The sequence below is a fragment of the Balaenoptera acutorostrata genome, chromosome 5 (assembly GCF_949987535.1).
Source record: "Balaenoptera acutorostrata chromosome 5, mBalAcu1.1, whole genome shotgun sequence".
NCBI classification, from domain to species: Eukaryota; Metazoa; Chordata; class Mammalia; order Artiodactyla; family Balaenopteridae; genus Balaenoptera; species Balaenoptera acutorostrata.
Genome location: NC_080068.1, coordinates 67,763,621 through 67,779,090, shown reverse-complemented (window position 1 = coordinate 67,779,090; position 15,470 = coordinate 67,763,621). Strand labels below are relative to the sequence as shown.

Sequence of the window (15,470 nt, the reverse complement as noted above, 5' to 3'; positions counted from 1 at the left end):
ATAAACAAGTCTCTAAAAACATACCTGTCAACAAGTGAGCTCATTTTACTACAGCTTACGGTAAACAACATAACATATTACGTTTTCGTCTTGTAGTAGACATTTGTACTTCTCCTTGGGTGGAAAGAAAAATAAATGGTCATTAGTTTTCTAAAAAACTTATGTCTACAAACACAGTAATTTGAGAAACACTATGTTTTCATAGAGACTTCAAAATGTTTTTGTTTCTACTGAAGGCTATAACATTTTCAAGCAAATATACTTAGCTGAGGCACATTTGAGGCTTTTTTTCCTTTTAAAAAAAGGACAACAGGGGGAAAAAAATTGAAGACCACAATTCATTTTCTTTCTATAACAAAATAGTGGAAATTAAAAAGCCACTCTTAACATTCAGTATATATATTAGACTATGTAGGCTACATATGTAAGCCTATGTAAGTAGGCTATAATAACACCAGCTAGTGGGCAATAAACATTTGTTGAAAGCCTGCTTTCTGTTAAACAGTATAGTTAGCTTTGGAAATAGAAGGATGAGAGACACAATCACTATAGGCAAAAATCTGCAATTAAAGAGGGAGATGGATAACTAAATAATTATAATAAAAGGGATGATGAAGGTATATTGGTCGGGGGGTGGGGGCAGTCAGAGGAAATATTCTTGATGGCAGTGAGTTTGTTAGGCAGTCTAGATTCTTGTTACTGAAAATGTGCTCCAGAGACCATCACCATCATCTGAGAGCTTGTTAAAATACAGAATCTTGATCCCAACTTTAGTCCCACTGAAGCAAAATCTACATTTTAACAAGGTCTTCATGTGATTTGTATGACAATTTAAGTTTGAGAAATAACAGACTAAAGGACAGGAAGAGGTAATAGTTGAAGGGATTCTAAGCCACAAGAAAAGCGATTTGCAAAGGCACAGGCATTTATGAGAGAGTGTCATATTTGAGAAAGTTTTCTCTTTAGAGAAAAATGTAGGCATATTACAAGTGAAAGTTCTAATTACTAGAGCATAAAGTGAGAGACAACAGGAGTGGTAAAGGGGTGAAGGCAAGTCAAGCAGAGAAGAGCCTTATTATAAAGTTTCATACTCACATCGAAGGGATTAAAATTTACTGCTTTAAAACTCAGTCATAAGCCTAAAATTTATCTCTCTATATTCTATACAGTTTTGCTAAAGTATAAAGCAGGTTTTACCCATATAAGATACTTATATCCGATAGTCATGAGTTAAATATTGAATAACCACCTTAACTCTAATAAATATCCTAACAGTTTTGAGGCATAAGAATTATTTTTTAATTAAAGTTTAGAAAATAGTGTAAATTATTGTGTAACTCTAACTAAATGAGAGAATATTAAAGGATATGAGACTCTATAATACTCTATCATTGTTTTTAAATGTACATTCATGAGAGGAAGAGAGAATAACTCTTGATAAATGATGCTGGGTTGCCCATGTGGTTATGGCTGCAGAAGCAGAACTGTGAAGGGCTAAGAGTTCTTAAAAGATAATGAGTGGGGGAGTCAGGAAAAACAAAAAGAACTAACTCCAGGATAAAATAGTGATTTTAAGTGTCTGGGTCAACATCAGCAGATGGAACAGAAAATTACAGAATTTTAGAGTTAGAAGAGACTTTAAAGATCACCTAAGTATAGCCCTCTGGTCTAACAGACATACTTAGCATCATGGTAATAACAGAGGTTGGTTCTATCACTAGAACAAAAAGAACAATGCAAAGGTAACACAGCCAATTTGAGTGAATTAAAAAAAGAACAGTTTCAGTTTAAAGTTAAAAGACCAGATCTGAGCCTTATATGGCAGCAAGTATATGCTTGTTTAATTATCAGAAGGTAGAAATAGGGCAAACTAGAGGGAAAAAAAGACCCCAAGAATAAGAACTTATACTATATAGGAGAGGCCATGCTGACTATAAGGGAAGTGAATCCAAAACGCTTTAGAAGATAGACTGATGCTTTATTAAGCTATTTTACTATTGTTGGTTAACAATATTTTTCCAAACACTATTTGTTGTCCAGCTAACTGAACAACATAAAACTATATCTCTGATAGTTCAGTCCAAGATCTTTTCTCTACTTTTCCAGCCAATTGATAGGCATGCTATATTTAAGGGAAAGATAAAGGAAGAAGTGAAATAGGCCCAGTTAAGTACTCTAAAGCAACTGTTAGGAGATTCCTCTTGACTTCTTTACATGGTGTCGAATTAACTTTAACAAAACAAAGTGGTAATGTGGGAGCAGCCAAAGGTCTTGTGTGGGGTCTATCCTAGGACTCACACTTTCAGTACAAAAAAGACTAGGCAGAGTCACACTTGCTCATCCATAGATTCTAAGGAGTCATTTTTAGAAGACGTGCGATGTCCCTACTCATAGCAAGGAATTTCAAGTAGATGATCTAACACAGATTAAATATTATTAAAAGTCTTTTTCCTTAAATATTGATATTAACAGACCACTATGGTATGAAATAATCTGTCTTTAAAAGGATCAGTTACAGTCATTGGAGCAAATGAAATGATAAAGGATCAAGTTACTGCTAGGAATCAAATGCTCCTTTACTTAAGCAACTTGAGCTCAAAGTCATTCAATGATATGAATTCCCAGCTGAGTAAGCACCACATTACTATTTTATCACAGTGGAGGGCAGGATGGCATTTTTTTTAATAAACATCATTTTAAAAACAAGTTTTAAAACATTTATCACATGGGCAGGTATTAACTAACAAACCTTCTAAGCAATTCAAACTTTGCAAAATATGGAAGCAGGTATGTTTTAAATTCAGCATGCAACATTACACATAATTAACAGAAAATCTCAGTGCTTGCCAGTCCATCTTTGGAAAAGAACTCTTACATCCAATATAACACATTCTGCATTAAAAATAAATTATGCAGTATCAGTATCTTGTCCTCTGAATCCCACCTGCTGTCACTTCTCAAAGCTTTCCATTTCTACATCACTAATTTCTCCCTCTATAACTGGAATATTCTATCAACATCTTAGTATTTTACCTTAAAAAAACAAACAAAACACAGACAAAAACTTCCTTGACCCAGCAACCCCCTTCAGGGACAGCCCTCCTTTTCTGCTCCCTTTCACAGAAAAACCACTTGTCAGAGTTGTTGTGTACAGTTGGTGTTTCAACATCTTTAATTCATTCCGCTCTCTCATTTTAAAACTTAAGTGTTTATTTTCACAAATGTATACTTGTTCAGAGTTTAAAGTATCCAGTCTTACAAGACTTTTTAAAAAATCAGAAATCTTCTGATCCCCATTTCCTACTTTCAACCACTTTCATCTCTTTAACTGTTTCCCTTGGTAGTTAACTCCCTATCTCTAATAACTTTTACTTTATTACTTCTTGATTCCTTCTGTTTTAGGTAGGATGCCTATACACTCCCAATTTATTTGAGCTGTCCCCAATGTAATTATTAAAAGTGCTTGCTTTTGCTCTCTAAAGTGTCTTTTTTTTAAGCCATCATCTACTGAATTCCACTATAAAAAATAATAATTTAGCTTTGACTCCCCCATCCTTACCTCATATACACGCACGCTTGCCCAAATTTCCAATACCGTGATTTTGGCTAGGTGGTTATATTCAGAGTTAACATTATTGTGACTCTGTAAATACAATTCACAGTTAAGCCATATGGTATACTACAATTTTTTTTTTGGAATAGCTTTCCCTAGAGTTAATCATTGTTTTGTTTTGTTATTTACCTGGTTTTCTAAATACATACTTACAATTCAGCCCTAAACTCTTCTTTGTCTAAATCTACTCTTAGTATTTTCAAATACATTACAGATTCTACCAATTTAATCTTCTTGCAGCTATTTCTCCTGGCACCTTCTGACCTACCCCTACTGGGAATGGATAACTATCATTGGTGACCAGCTGTAATCTTGGGATCACTCTTCACTATCATCCTGGTGATTTCCTGGGTCTCTACGTAAGTTGCATTCCCTGTTTCTTGTATCCTACGGCTTCATTTTTTAAATTTACTTCTTTATTTTTGTTGAGTACCTCCTACATTAACTGCCCAAGAAAGGAAACATGGCAGATAAATTTTTTTGAGACATCACAAGTCTAAAACTGGCATTGGTCTATCCTTAATCAACAGTCTAGCTAGATTCTGAATACTGAGTTGGAAATCATTTTTCCCTCAGAATTATGAAGGGAAATCATTTTTCCCTTCTATCTTCAGTGGAGACACCCTTCTCCACTGTCTTCTAGTTTCCAGTGTGGGATCAAGAAGTCCAAAGCCATTCTGATTACTGATCCCTTATATGTGGCCTATTATTTTTCTTATTCTGGAAGCTCTTCCTTTCTCTCTCCCTTAAATATAGCATGTCTATCAACTGGCTGGAAAAGTAGAGAAAAGATCTTGGACTGAACTATCAGAGATGTAGTTTTATGTTTAACAAAATTTAACAGTTATATGCCCTATTTTGGACTAATTTTCATATCTGCATTGGTCACTCTATGGGCTCTTTCTACCTGGGAATGTGTGTCCTCTAATTTCTGGAGAGTTTTGCTGAATCATTCACTATTCTGTATTTCTCCCCTCTAGTCCCTCTATTCTCTTTCTAGAGCTCCTGTTTTTTTTAACATTGGAGATCCTGGACAGTTGCCCCAATTTTCTTATCTTTTCTCTCTCATTTTCTCTTTGCTTAACTTTCAACATCAGTATCATTTTTTAGCCCTTCCATTGAGTTTTCCATTTCTGATTTCATTTCTTATTTTTTTTCTCTCTCATGTTCATGGATTTAGCATCTCCTCTTATTTCTCAAACTATTAAATGACAGTTTTGTGTTTCTTTCCATTTTTACCTGCCTACCTGGTCTCCATTTCCCCTAACTTGGTATTTTCTATTTTGGTTTGGTCTTTGACTCTCACAAAAGAGGCTTTCCTAAAATGTCTAGTGATCTTTGGCTACAGCTCATATTTAAGGATGGGATCCTGTGAACTTTATTGTAAGGATATCAGGTTGGGGCATTTCACTGAGGAAATTCTTTTTTTTTTTTTTAATAAATTTATTTATTTGTTTTTGGCTGTGTTGGGTCTTCGTTGCTGTGCGCGGGTTTTCTCTAGTTGCGGTAAGCGGAGGCTACTCTTCGTTGCAGTGCATGGGCTTCTCATTGCAGTGGCTTCTCTTGTTGTGGAGCACGGGCTCTAGGCACACAGGCTTCAGTAGTTGTGGCCCTCAGGCTCAGTAGTTGTGGCTCTTGGGGTCTAGAGCGCAGGCTCAGTAGTTGTGGCACACGGGCTTAGTTGCTCTGCGGCATGTGGGATCTTCCTGGAGCAGGGATCGAACCCATGTCCCCTGCCATGGCAGGAGGATTCTTAATCACTGTGCCACTGGGGAAGTCCTCATTGAGGAAATTCTTAATGTCAGTATCTTCAAATCTTTTAAGTTGGTTTTAATTCCCATTTTCCTGGGCAAGTGTCATTTCAAAGTACATTCCAAGATACAACCCTTTCATTACCTTTTGTATTTTGGGGATCTTTTGAACTGATTCTTCAGAAAACTGTAAGTTCAATGTATTCTTCTGTATGGCTGACCATCAGTCTCAGAATTCTGTTTAAACAAGAAAAAAATGTGTTAGATTTACTCAACTTATATAGACATTTATCATGAAAAAGGTTTCAAAATAATTTTGAAACATAACAAAATTTATAACTTTGTCACAAAAATATATTGGGTTTGCCAAAATGTTTGTTTGGGTTTTCCTGTAATATCTTATGGAAAAACCCAAATGAACTTTTTGGCCAAACCAATATATAACAAATGCTAAACTCTATAAATTGTCTCTAAAAGAAAATAACTTAAAAATAAAAATAAAAAAATTACAACAATCACTTTTAATTCTACTATAGAAGTTAAAAGACAAAAGTATAAAAATAAGTACAGCTATAAAAATATGTTAATGAATACACACATATATGTGTTAATGAATACTCATATATAATGAATATAAAAAGATGCAATTTTTGACAGAGATAAAGTGTGGTGGGGGGAGTGAAGTAAAAGAGCAGAGTTTCTGAAGTTAAATTGTTATCAGCTTAAAATAGATTGTTAAATCTATAAGATGTTTTATGTAGACCCATGGTAAGCACAAAGAAAACATCTATACAGGATACACAAAAGTAAATGAGAAAAGAATCAAAGCATGTCACTAAAAGAAAACAATGAAACACAAACAAAGACACGACAGGAAAAAAGTGACAAAAAGCTACAAGACAGACAAAAACAATGAACAAAATAACAGTAAGTCCTTCCCTGTCAGTAATTACTTTAAATGCAAATGAATTAAAGTTGCCAGTCAAAAGACAAAGTAGGTAAACGGATTAAAAAAACAAGATCCAACTACATGCTATCTACAAGACTCACTTTAGATTTAAGGACACACGGAGACTAAAAGACTGGAAAAACAGATTCTATGCAAATGGTAACCAAGAAAGCACAAATGGCCATACTTACATCAGACAAAACAGACTTTAAGTAAAAAACTGTCACAAGAGACAAAAAGGACATTATATAATAAAACGGTCAAATTTATCAGGAAGATATAACAATTATAGATATATATACACCCAACATCAAAGCACCCAAATATTTGTAGCAAAGATTGACAGAAATGAACTGAGGAACAGACAACAACACAGTAACAGTAGGAAATTTCAATACCCCAGTTTCAATAATGGACAGAACCCTAGACAGAGAAGATCAACAAGAAAACGGATGGCTTGAACAACACTACAGACCAATGGACTTAACAGAATATTCCACCCAACAGGAGCAGAATACACATTTTCCTTAAATGCACAGGGAACATTCACCAGGATGGATCACATCAGGTAGCAAAACAAGTCTTAACAAATTTAAGAGGATTGAAATGCTTTATCAAATATCTTTTCTGACCACAATGGAATAAAACTAGAAATCAGTAGTACAAGGTAAACTGGAAAATTCAAATCATGTAGAAATTAAACACATTCTTGAACAATCAATGGGTCAAAGAAGAAGTCAAAATGGAAATTAGAAAATATTTTGAGACAAAAGCACAAAACATCAAAACTTATGGGATGCAGCAAAAGCATCATTAAGAGGGAAGTTTATAGTGGTAAATACTACATTAAAAAAGAAGAAAGATGTCAAATATAAAGAACCTAACTTTATACCTCAAGGAACTAGAAAAAGCCCAAAGTTAGCAGAAGGAAGGAAATAATAAAGATTAAAGCAGAAACAAAATAGAGCATAAATAAAACAGCAGAAAAATGTGTTTTTAGCAAAGAACAACAAAAAGAGGAAACATTACAACTGATACCAAGTAATACAAAGGATCATAATAAACTATCATGAACAATTAAATGCCAACAAACTGGATAATCTAGAGGAAACAGATAAATTCCTAGAAATATAGAACCTATCGAGACTGAATCATGAAGAAACAGAAAATCTTAGCATACCTATAACTAATTAGAAAATTGAATCAGTAATCAAAAACCTCCCAACAAAGAAAAGCCAGGACCAAACATTCACTGAAGAATCATACCAAACATGTAAAGAAGAATTAATTAGCACCAATCCTGCTCAAACCCCTCCAAAAAATTGAAGGGAAAGAAACACCTCCAAGCTTATTTTGTGAAGCCAACATTACCTTGACACCAAAGCCAGACAGACTCCACAAGTAAAAACTACAATATCCCTGATAAATATAGATGCAAAAATCCTCAACAAAATATTAACAAACCAAATTTAATAGCATATTAAAAGGATCATACACCATGACCAAATGGGATTTATCCTTAGGGTACAAGGACGGTTCCACATACAAAAATCAGTTAATGTGATACACCACATTAAGGAACAAAGTATTAAAATCACACAATCGTATCAATTAATGCAGAAAAAGCATTTGACATAATTCAATACCTTTTCATGGTAAAAACACTAAACAAACAAGGGATAGATAGCAATTTTCTCAAGATAATAAAAGCCATATATGAAAAGCTCCACAGTTAACATCATGCTCAATAGCGAAAAATTGAAAGCTTTTCCTCTAAGATTAGAGGAACAAGGCAGGGATGGCCACTCTCGTTACTTCTATTCAACATAGTACTATCGAGAACAATTAAGCAAGAAGTGAAAGAAATCAAAATTGGAAAGTTTGAAGTAAAATTATGTCTCTTCACAGATGACATGATCTTATATGTAGAAAGCCCTAAAGAGTCTAGCAAAAAAAAAACTGTTAGAGCTAATAAACATCAAATAGCAGGACACAAAATAAATATACAAAACTCAGTTGCATTTCTGTATACACTAAAAACAAAACAATCTGAAAAGGAAATTAAGAAAACAATGTCATCTATAACAGCATCAAAAGGATAAAACACTTAGGAATAAATTTAATCAAAAGGTAAAATTTCTGGTGTGGAAAGAACTTCAGGAACTTGTCAGTTTCGTATAGAAATGTTCTTTCACTAACAAGGAAAATCAGGAATTGCTGTATTCTTACTATTTCTCATTGTAGAACTGAGATATCACTATAACATTCTCATTTTTAACATTCTTCTAAATCATGAGCTCCTTCAAAGCAGGAGTGAAGCTTCACTTATTCATCTATTATTAGGACCTGTCAGAATATTTGACAAATACTAAAAACTCAATAATCATTGTGAATAACTGAATTAACCAAGACCAACCCAACCTTGCCACACCAAAGTTAATGCAAAACTTTACCCTCATACTTTGCTTCTGACCCATCCAATGTCCATTCTAGAATTTTTTTTAAAAACCAAGAATTTGCTATATATGTAATATGACAGCAAGAAGGAGGGATATTTTTGATAGCAAAAAAAAAAAAAGGGTATTTTTGAGTACAAAAAGGGATTTTTTTTATGGCAACAACAAAAAAATCCCTGGAGATTACGGACTCAAATAAAAGTAAGAAGTCTGAGTCAAAAACACCAGAGCAATAGAACTTAATTCCTAAAATGTGCATGAAGCAAAATTCAGATGCAGATCCTAGTGTCCTACTTGGTTTTAAGTACTTTGGGATCGAGTTACTCGTCAGAGTTAAAGCACCTAACAAATCCAGCATGCTGGAGGAGTAAGTATAGAAGTTAAGACCATGAGTTTACAGTCAGAAAAGCATGGATGAAAATCTTTGGACAATTTACTTAGTTATCCTAAGCCTCAGATTTCTTACTTAAGGCAACTGTTGTGAAGACTAAAGGATATAATATATAGGGATACCAATTATTAACCAGATAAACACAAATGGAAACTCCCCCTTTAAAACCAAAATAAAAGGCTTAAATATTTGCAGCACTTCAAAAGGTTAATATTTTTATCATATAATGGTCTCTAAAAGTTATCTGAAAAAAGGTTAAAACCCAGCTAAAAACAAACAAACAAACAACAAAGAGTATAACTAAATGAGGAGCCACGAAAAAAACAAACGGCTAATAAATGTAAAAATTATTCCTGGCTAGAAATCAAAGAAACGTAAGTAAAAACATATTATAGTTAAATATTAGTGATTCCTTAAAAATTCTACTTCATATATTTATCATTCAGCAAATATTTACTGAGTACCAATACAAGTAAGTGTCTGATACGACGCTGACTGTAGTTTGGAAACGGTGAAATAGACACAGCCACTACATTTGAGGCACTTCCCAGAGAACCCACAAAGTGCTCTCTGAACACACTGGGAGTGACAAAGAAGTTAAAGAAGCCTCCTGGAGAACTGATATACGTAAGCTGAGATGTGAAGAATAAAATAACAGTTCACCAGGCAAAGAGATAGAGAAATTTGATCTATACCAAAAGAACAGTATATGCAAAGGTCTGAAGACATGAGAAGGAACTGTGATTTTAGAATACTACAAGTAGTTTCCTATGATTAGGGCAAAAACCTAAGGACAGGGGGTAACAGAGGTTGTGGTAAGAGATGATAATGGTGAGGTGAGTAGATCGTGAAAGGTCACATGAAGGTAACTCCCAACACCCCCGCCCCCTCAACAAAGACATTGAAAGGTTTTAAGCAGGAAAGTGACATTAATAGACATTTGTTCTTTTGAACCATCATACTGGCTACAACACAGAGAATGGAATGGAAGGAGGCTCGACTAGAATTAGAGAGACTAGTAGAAGTAGAGCATTATAATAGTTCAGGTAAAATAATATAGAAGCAGAGATTATAGAAAGAAATATAGGAATTTTAATAGATCCTGAGATGACTAGACAGAATCTGGTGACTGATTAACAGAAGCTGGGGGCAGGAAGCAGTCAAGAATATCACTCAGATTTTGGCTTGGACACATCTGTGGGTTGATAGGTAACACAGGAGGAGTAAGTTGGAGGGTAGTTGGAGGGAAAGGTGTTGAAAGCAGTGGCTAACATTTATTGAACATTTACTACGTATTGGGCACTCTCCAAAGTTTTCTCTCATTTAAGACTCAACAATCATATGAGGTAGGCTCTATTATTATCTCCATTTTACAGATGAGGAAACTGAAACACAAAGAGAACAGGTAAGCTGGCCAAGATCAGCAGTAAAGCTAAGATAGGAACCCTGACAGTTTAGCCTGAACTATGCTCTTAATCACTATGTAGCAAATACCTCACAAACACTTTTAATGATGGATTCAGTTTTAGACATGTTATGTTTAAGATATCTATGGGACATGCAAGAGGAAAAATGTCCAGTAGGCAGTTGGAAATGTGGGTTTGGCATTCAGGAAAGAACTGGGTGAAGATGTAAAGTGGGAGCCATCAATGTAAATAGGTAAATTAAAGATAATGATTAGATGGGCTTCTCTAGGAAAAACATATAAAATTAGGGAAAAAAAGGCTAAGACTGAAACCTGATGAAAAATTAATATTTTACAGACAGGCAGAAGAGTAGCTAGTAAAATGGGGAGGAGGCAGAAAAACAATGTAAAGAAATGGCTCTAGAAACATTTCCTGGGTGTGAATTATGGACCAGCCCCTTTATTAGCTGTGAGTCTGAGACTAGTCACTAAATCTCTGTGCATCATTTTTTTCATTTCTAAAATGAAGATAATAGTAGTACCTACCACATAGAGTTCTTTTGAGGATTAACTATGTTACACATTTGGACAGTATATAGAAAACAGCAAATGCTCAATAAATTTTAAGTATGATTAGTGTTAATAATAGTATCAACTAGATGGAAAAGGACCAAAGATATAGAAGAAAGCCAGGAAGGATTATTTGTCACTAAAATTAAAGGAAAAGAGTGCTTTAAGAAGTTGACAATGTCAACACTGCACTGTGGAAAAGAAAATGACTCTAAAGTGTCTATTACATTTAATAACAGTTTGATAAGTTTGGTGATGGAGATATGAAACAGACACTGAACAATGCTTTAAGAGAGTAAATTAGGACTCCCTTTCTTCAAAAAAGTTTGGTGAGAAGTGTCAATAACTTCAAGCACTTACGTCTTTTGACCTAGTAATTTCATTTTGAAAAAAAAAGGAAATAATCAGAGATGTAGCCAAAGTTTTATATTCATTGCACTATTATTTAAAATAGTAAAGCTTGGAAGATTTAAACATCCAACAGCAGTTAACAGTGGCATTAAAATGTATCAAACATAGGGCCTTCCCTGGTGGCGCAGTGGTTGAGAATCTGCCTGCCAACGCTGGGGACACGGGTTCGAGCCCTGGTCTGGGAAGATCCCACATGCCGCGGAGCAACTAGGCCCGTGAGCCACAAGTACTGAGCCTGCGCGTCTGGAGCCTGTGCTCCGCAACAAGAGAGGCCGTGATAATGAGAGGCCCGCGCACCGCGATGAAGAGTAGCCCCCACCTGCCGCAACTAGAGAAAGCCCTCGCACAGAAACGAAGACCCAACACAGCCAAAAATAAATAAATAAATAATTTAAAAGAAAAAAAAACCAAAAAAACATCTTTAAAAAAAAAATAAAATAAAATGTATCAAACATAAATCCAAATATGTTTAAGTACCAACTGTTGTTATTCCTGAGTAATTTGCTTATGGATTTTTTCCATTTTTAGTTTTTCTTTAGCACTTTCTAAAATTTTTCCAAGAACATGTATTATTTTATAATCAGAAAAACTTAACTGCTGCCTTTTTAATGTTTGTTTTCTTTTAATTGTCCAATACTAGAGCCCTGGCTACCATAAAAACTTAAGATACATGTTATCCATTCCAGAGAACAAAACATGAGTAACAAAGTAACACATTACTATTAAAAAACATGAGTAACAGAGACTATTTCCCTATGTACTGTTCATGTAACTTAAAGAAAAAACTTTAAATTTCATCTAATTATTGATAATTTTTAAATTATTCATTAAAAAGATTTAACCCAAGAACCTGGGCTTAAAAAATGGAAACCACAATAAACCCTTTTCTAACCTAATAACCTATTGACCCACTGACCTACTTTGGAATTTAGGTTAGTTCAATCTGATATCACAGATCTTTCTGGGACTGATGGATCTATTAACATTAATTAAAAGTAGTGCTGAAATTTAACTGACTGGTATAATAAAAAACCCAACAATACTTAACTATATTTATCACCATTTATGAAAAATTCAAACTTGCTTCTGCAGATTACTGTTTGTACTATAGCTAAAAAGGTAAGTATTTCTAAGAGAACAATTTTAACTTGTAAAAAAAGACTGAAATACTTTTAAAATTAATTATTTAACGTATAAGTAAAGATGAAATTTAACAGTAGTTCTCAATTTATTCAATACCGAATGGGAACATTAGTCCACCTCTATATAAAATATTAGCAAGATGAAAAACATTCTTGACTCTACAGCAGTTTCTAAGACCAACTTAAATTTAAAATTGACAGTAAGAACAAGAAACACACCCTACACCAAAGTCTCATGAACCAGACCTCTTAGAACCAAAGAAGATGCTGGCTCAAGACAAACATCAAATGCTACCAAAATTCTAGACTGTCAGATGTCTAGACGTGAGGTATTTTTGAAGCCTCATTAAGTAAACAAAAACTGAAAAATTAATACAGCTCTCTTAGTGGCACGCAAGACTACTGCAATTATTCAACTAACGTATTTCTTCAAATAACGTCTGAGCTCCCTCTTCATGTGATGGACTGATCTGGTCCACAGGATACATGAGCACCTTAACCCTTTTTTGAGATGAGACTGAGGCCTGAGCCTGTCCCCAGCCTCAAATGAGCCCCATAAAAGATCTGAAGCTGCAGGAAGAGCCCAAGGCTGAGTCTCAATGTGAACTACACACTGAACCAGGTACCGTAACCCTGAACCTATACCACCCTGCACTAGGCCTCATCACACTAGTATCCACAGGAAGAAAGACGGGACCCTGTGGTAGGCAGAATAATGGCCCCACTAAATGGGCCACGCCCTAATCCCTGAAACCTGTGAATATGTTTCAAAAAAGGACTATGCAGGTGCGATCAAGGTTAAAGATTTTGAGATGGGTAGTTTATGCTGGATTATCTGGGTGGTCCAATGTAATCACATGCGTCTTTAAAAGCAGAGGACCTTTCCTGGCTGTGGTCAGAGAGCTGTGAGACAGAAAAGTCAGAAGGATGCAGTGTTGCTGGTTTTGATGGTGAAAGAAGAGAGCCACAAGCCAAGAAATAGGGGCAGCTTCTAGAAGCTTGAAAACATAAGGAAACATTCTCCTCTGAAGCTTCCAGAAAGGAATGCAACCCTACTGACACCTTGCTTTTAGCCCAATGAGACCCTTGTGGAACTTCTGAGCTGCCGAACAGTAAGATAATAAATTTGTACTGTTTTAAGCCATTAAGTTTGTGGTAGTTTCTAAGTTTGTTGTTCTATGACAACAGAAATTTAATACAGGTCTAAAATCTCTGGCTGCTCTTGATAAATCTGCCTTTCCCAAACCCTCTCTCCCTCCATATTTACAATAATCTACCTAGGAAACCACCAGGACTAATGCCATTATGCCCTACTTTCCTTTTATGTCAGTCACCAGGAGAGGCCCAAGACTCTCAGGTCACCCCCCATCACCTAGACTCTTGTCCCTATATACTCTGTATATCCCCACATTGACCCCTTTCCCCTTTCTTTCCCAATTTCCAAAATCCTTTCATTGTGTCCTCTGGAACTCACAGTATACCATTAGCAAAATATCCTACTTCCTGAATATTGCTGTTGTACACTCGCTTCACGTTTCCTGCACCAACAGATCTCTTGCTCTCCTCCAGGAGTTCTGCTCTATCTCCAGGCCTTTCAAGTGACAGCTGTTCTTCTCTCCCATGTCTCATATGTCAAGGCCCTGGTGTGAGGGCCTCATTGTCATTTCTGAATTATTCTTTCTCTCCCTCCCTAAACCCCCCAGCTTTGAATCTCATGCCCCCACACTATATCAGTTATTTCCATTTGCTTGTTGTAAGCATTCATAAACCCCCAGAATCAGCCCTCTTTTTCTGAGGGCTGTCTCTCTCCAATACCTCTTTTGTCGTTGTTTTTGATTTTGATATCTACATAAATGATCCTCCCAAAATCTTGGCCAGTCAATTCCCTGATCTCTCCTCCAACAATCCTGCGCTTACCTCCCACTCATTCCCCTGGAGTTACTCTAGAATTCACCATTAGCAATAATCACACGCCCCCTCCATATTTTCAATTTCAAGCACTTCATCTCTCTGAATCTCACACAAGGGCTAGGATAGCATGTGATCTGCTTGATTCAAACCCATCAAAAAAAACAAAAAACAAAAAACCACAAGCATTTTTTTCTAACTGGCCATATAGCTCCAATTTATTTATTTATGTCTATGTCTTTTTTTTTTTTTTTAACCTGTCCTAGCCTCCTAATCTTTGCTGAGCCCTTACAGTTTCTCATCCCATAAAAGGTACGAAGGAGTAAGGCAAGCTTATCTGAGATGGTCAGGGGACATCTAGCAACAGTCTCTGTTGGTCAGGTTGTTCATTATTCCTTATCAGAAACACTTAATTCTTTTTCATGTTTGTCTAAACTCTAGGCTTCCTTTTTGCCATTGATTCCTTAGTATATTTAACATATAGAAAAGCCATTCCATGAGCCATTCTGTGGCACAATGCAACTTGCTTACAACTCTAATACAGCTAAAGTCAAGCTGATAATAAAAACGTCTTATAATTCCAACTTATTTACAGCATTTACTAATAGAGGCGCAAATAATACAAATATTAAAGAACAGGTGGAAGGAAACCAAGGCTTCTGAAGATCACTTGCTCTGCCCACATTATAAGACCCCAATTTTCCTTTCTAGCTTCATTCTCTCTCTCCAGCCTCATCTCCCACTCCACCTTCACTGTATACATACTCCTTATTCTCTGGCCACACTAAACATGTCACCATTCCTGTGAAGTAGAAAATAAAGATCCCTGGGTACACAAAGGTCTGCCCATCAGTGTCCAGCATATTATCAACAC

At 35.5% G+C, this 15,470-nt stretch overlaps 1 protein-coding gene across 17 annotated transcripts in view; it reads right to left on the bottom strand.

The window, feature by feature from the left end:
* Window positions 1-15,470, bottom strand: part of CLOCK (clock circadian regulator) — a 136,586-nt gene that overhangs the window by 65,547 nt on the left and 55,569 nt on the right. For all 17 annotated transcript variants that reach the window (XR_009008436.1, XM_057547312.1, XM_057547310.1 and 14 more), the window contains 2 exons: window positions 5,510-5,601; window positions 25-114 (listed from right to left, as the gene is read on the bottom strand). Coding sequence is in view for 15 of the 17 variants with exons in the window: in XM_057547312.1 (XP_057403295.1) it covers window positions 25-71 (47 nt within the window). In the remaining 2 variants the exon portion in view is untranslated. The remainder of the gene's footprint in view (window positions 1-24; window positions 115-5,509; window positions 5,602-15,470) is intronic.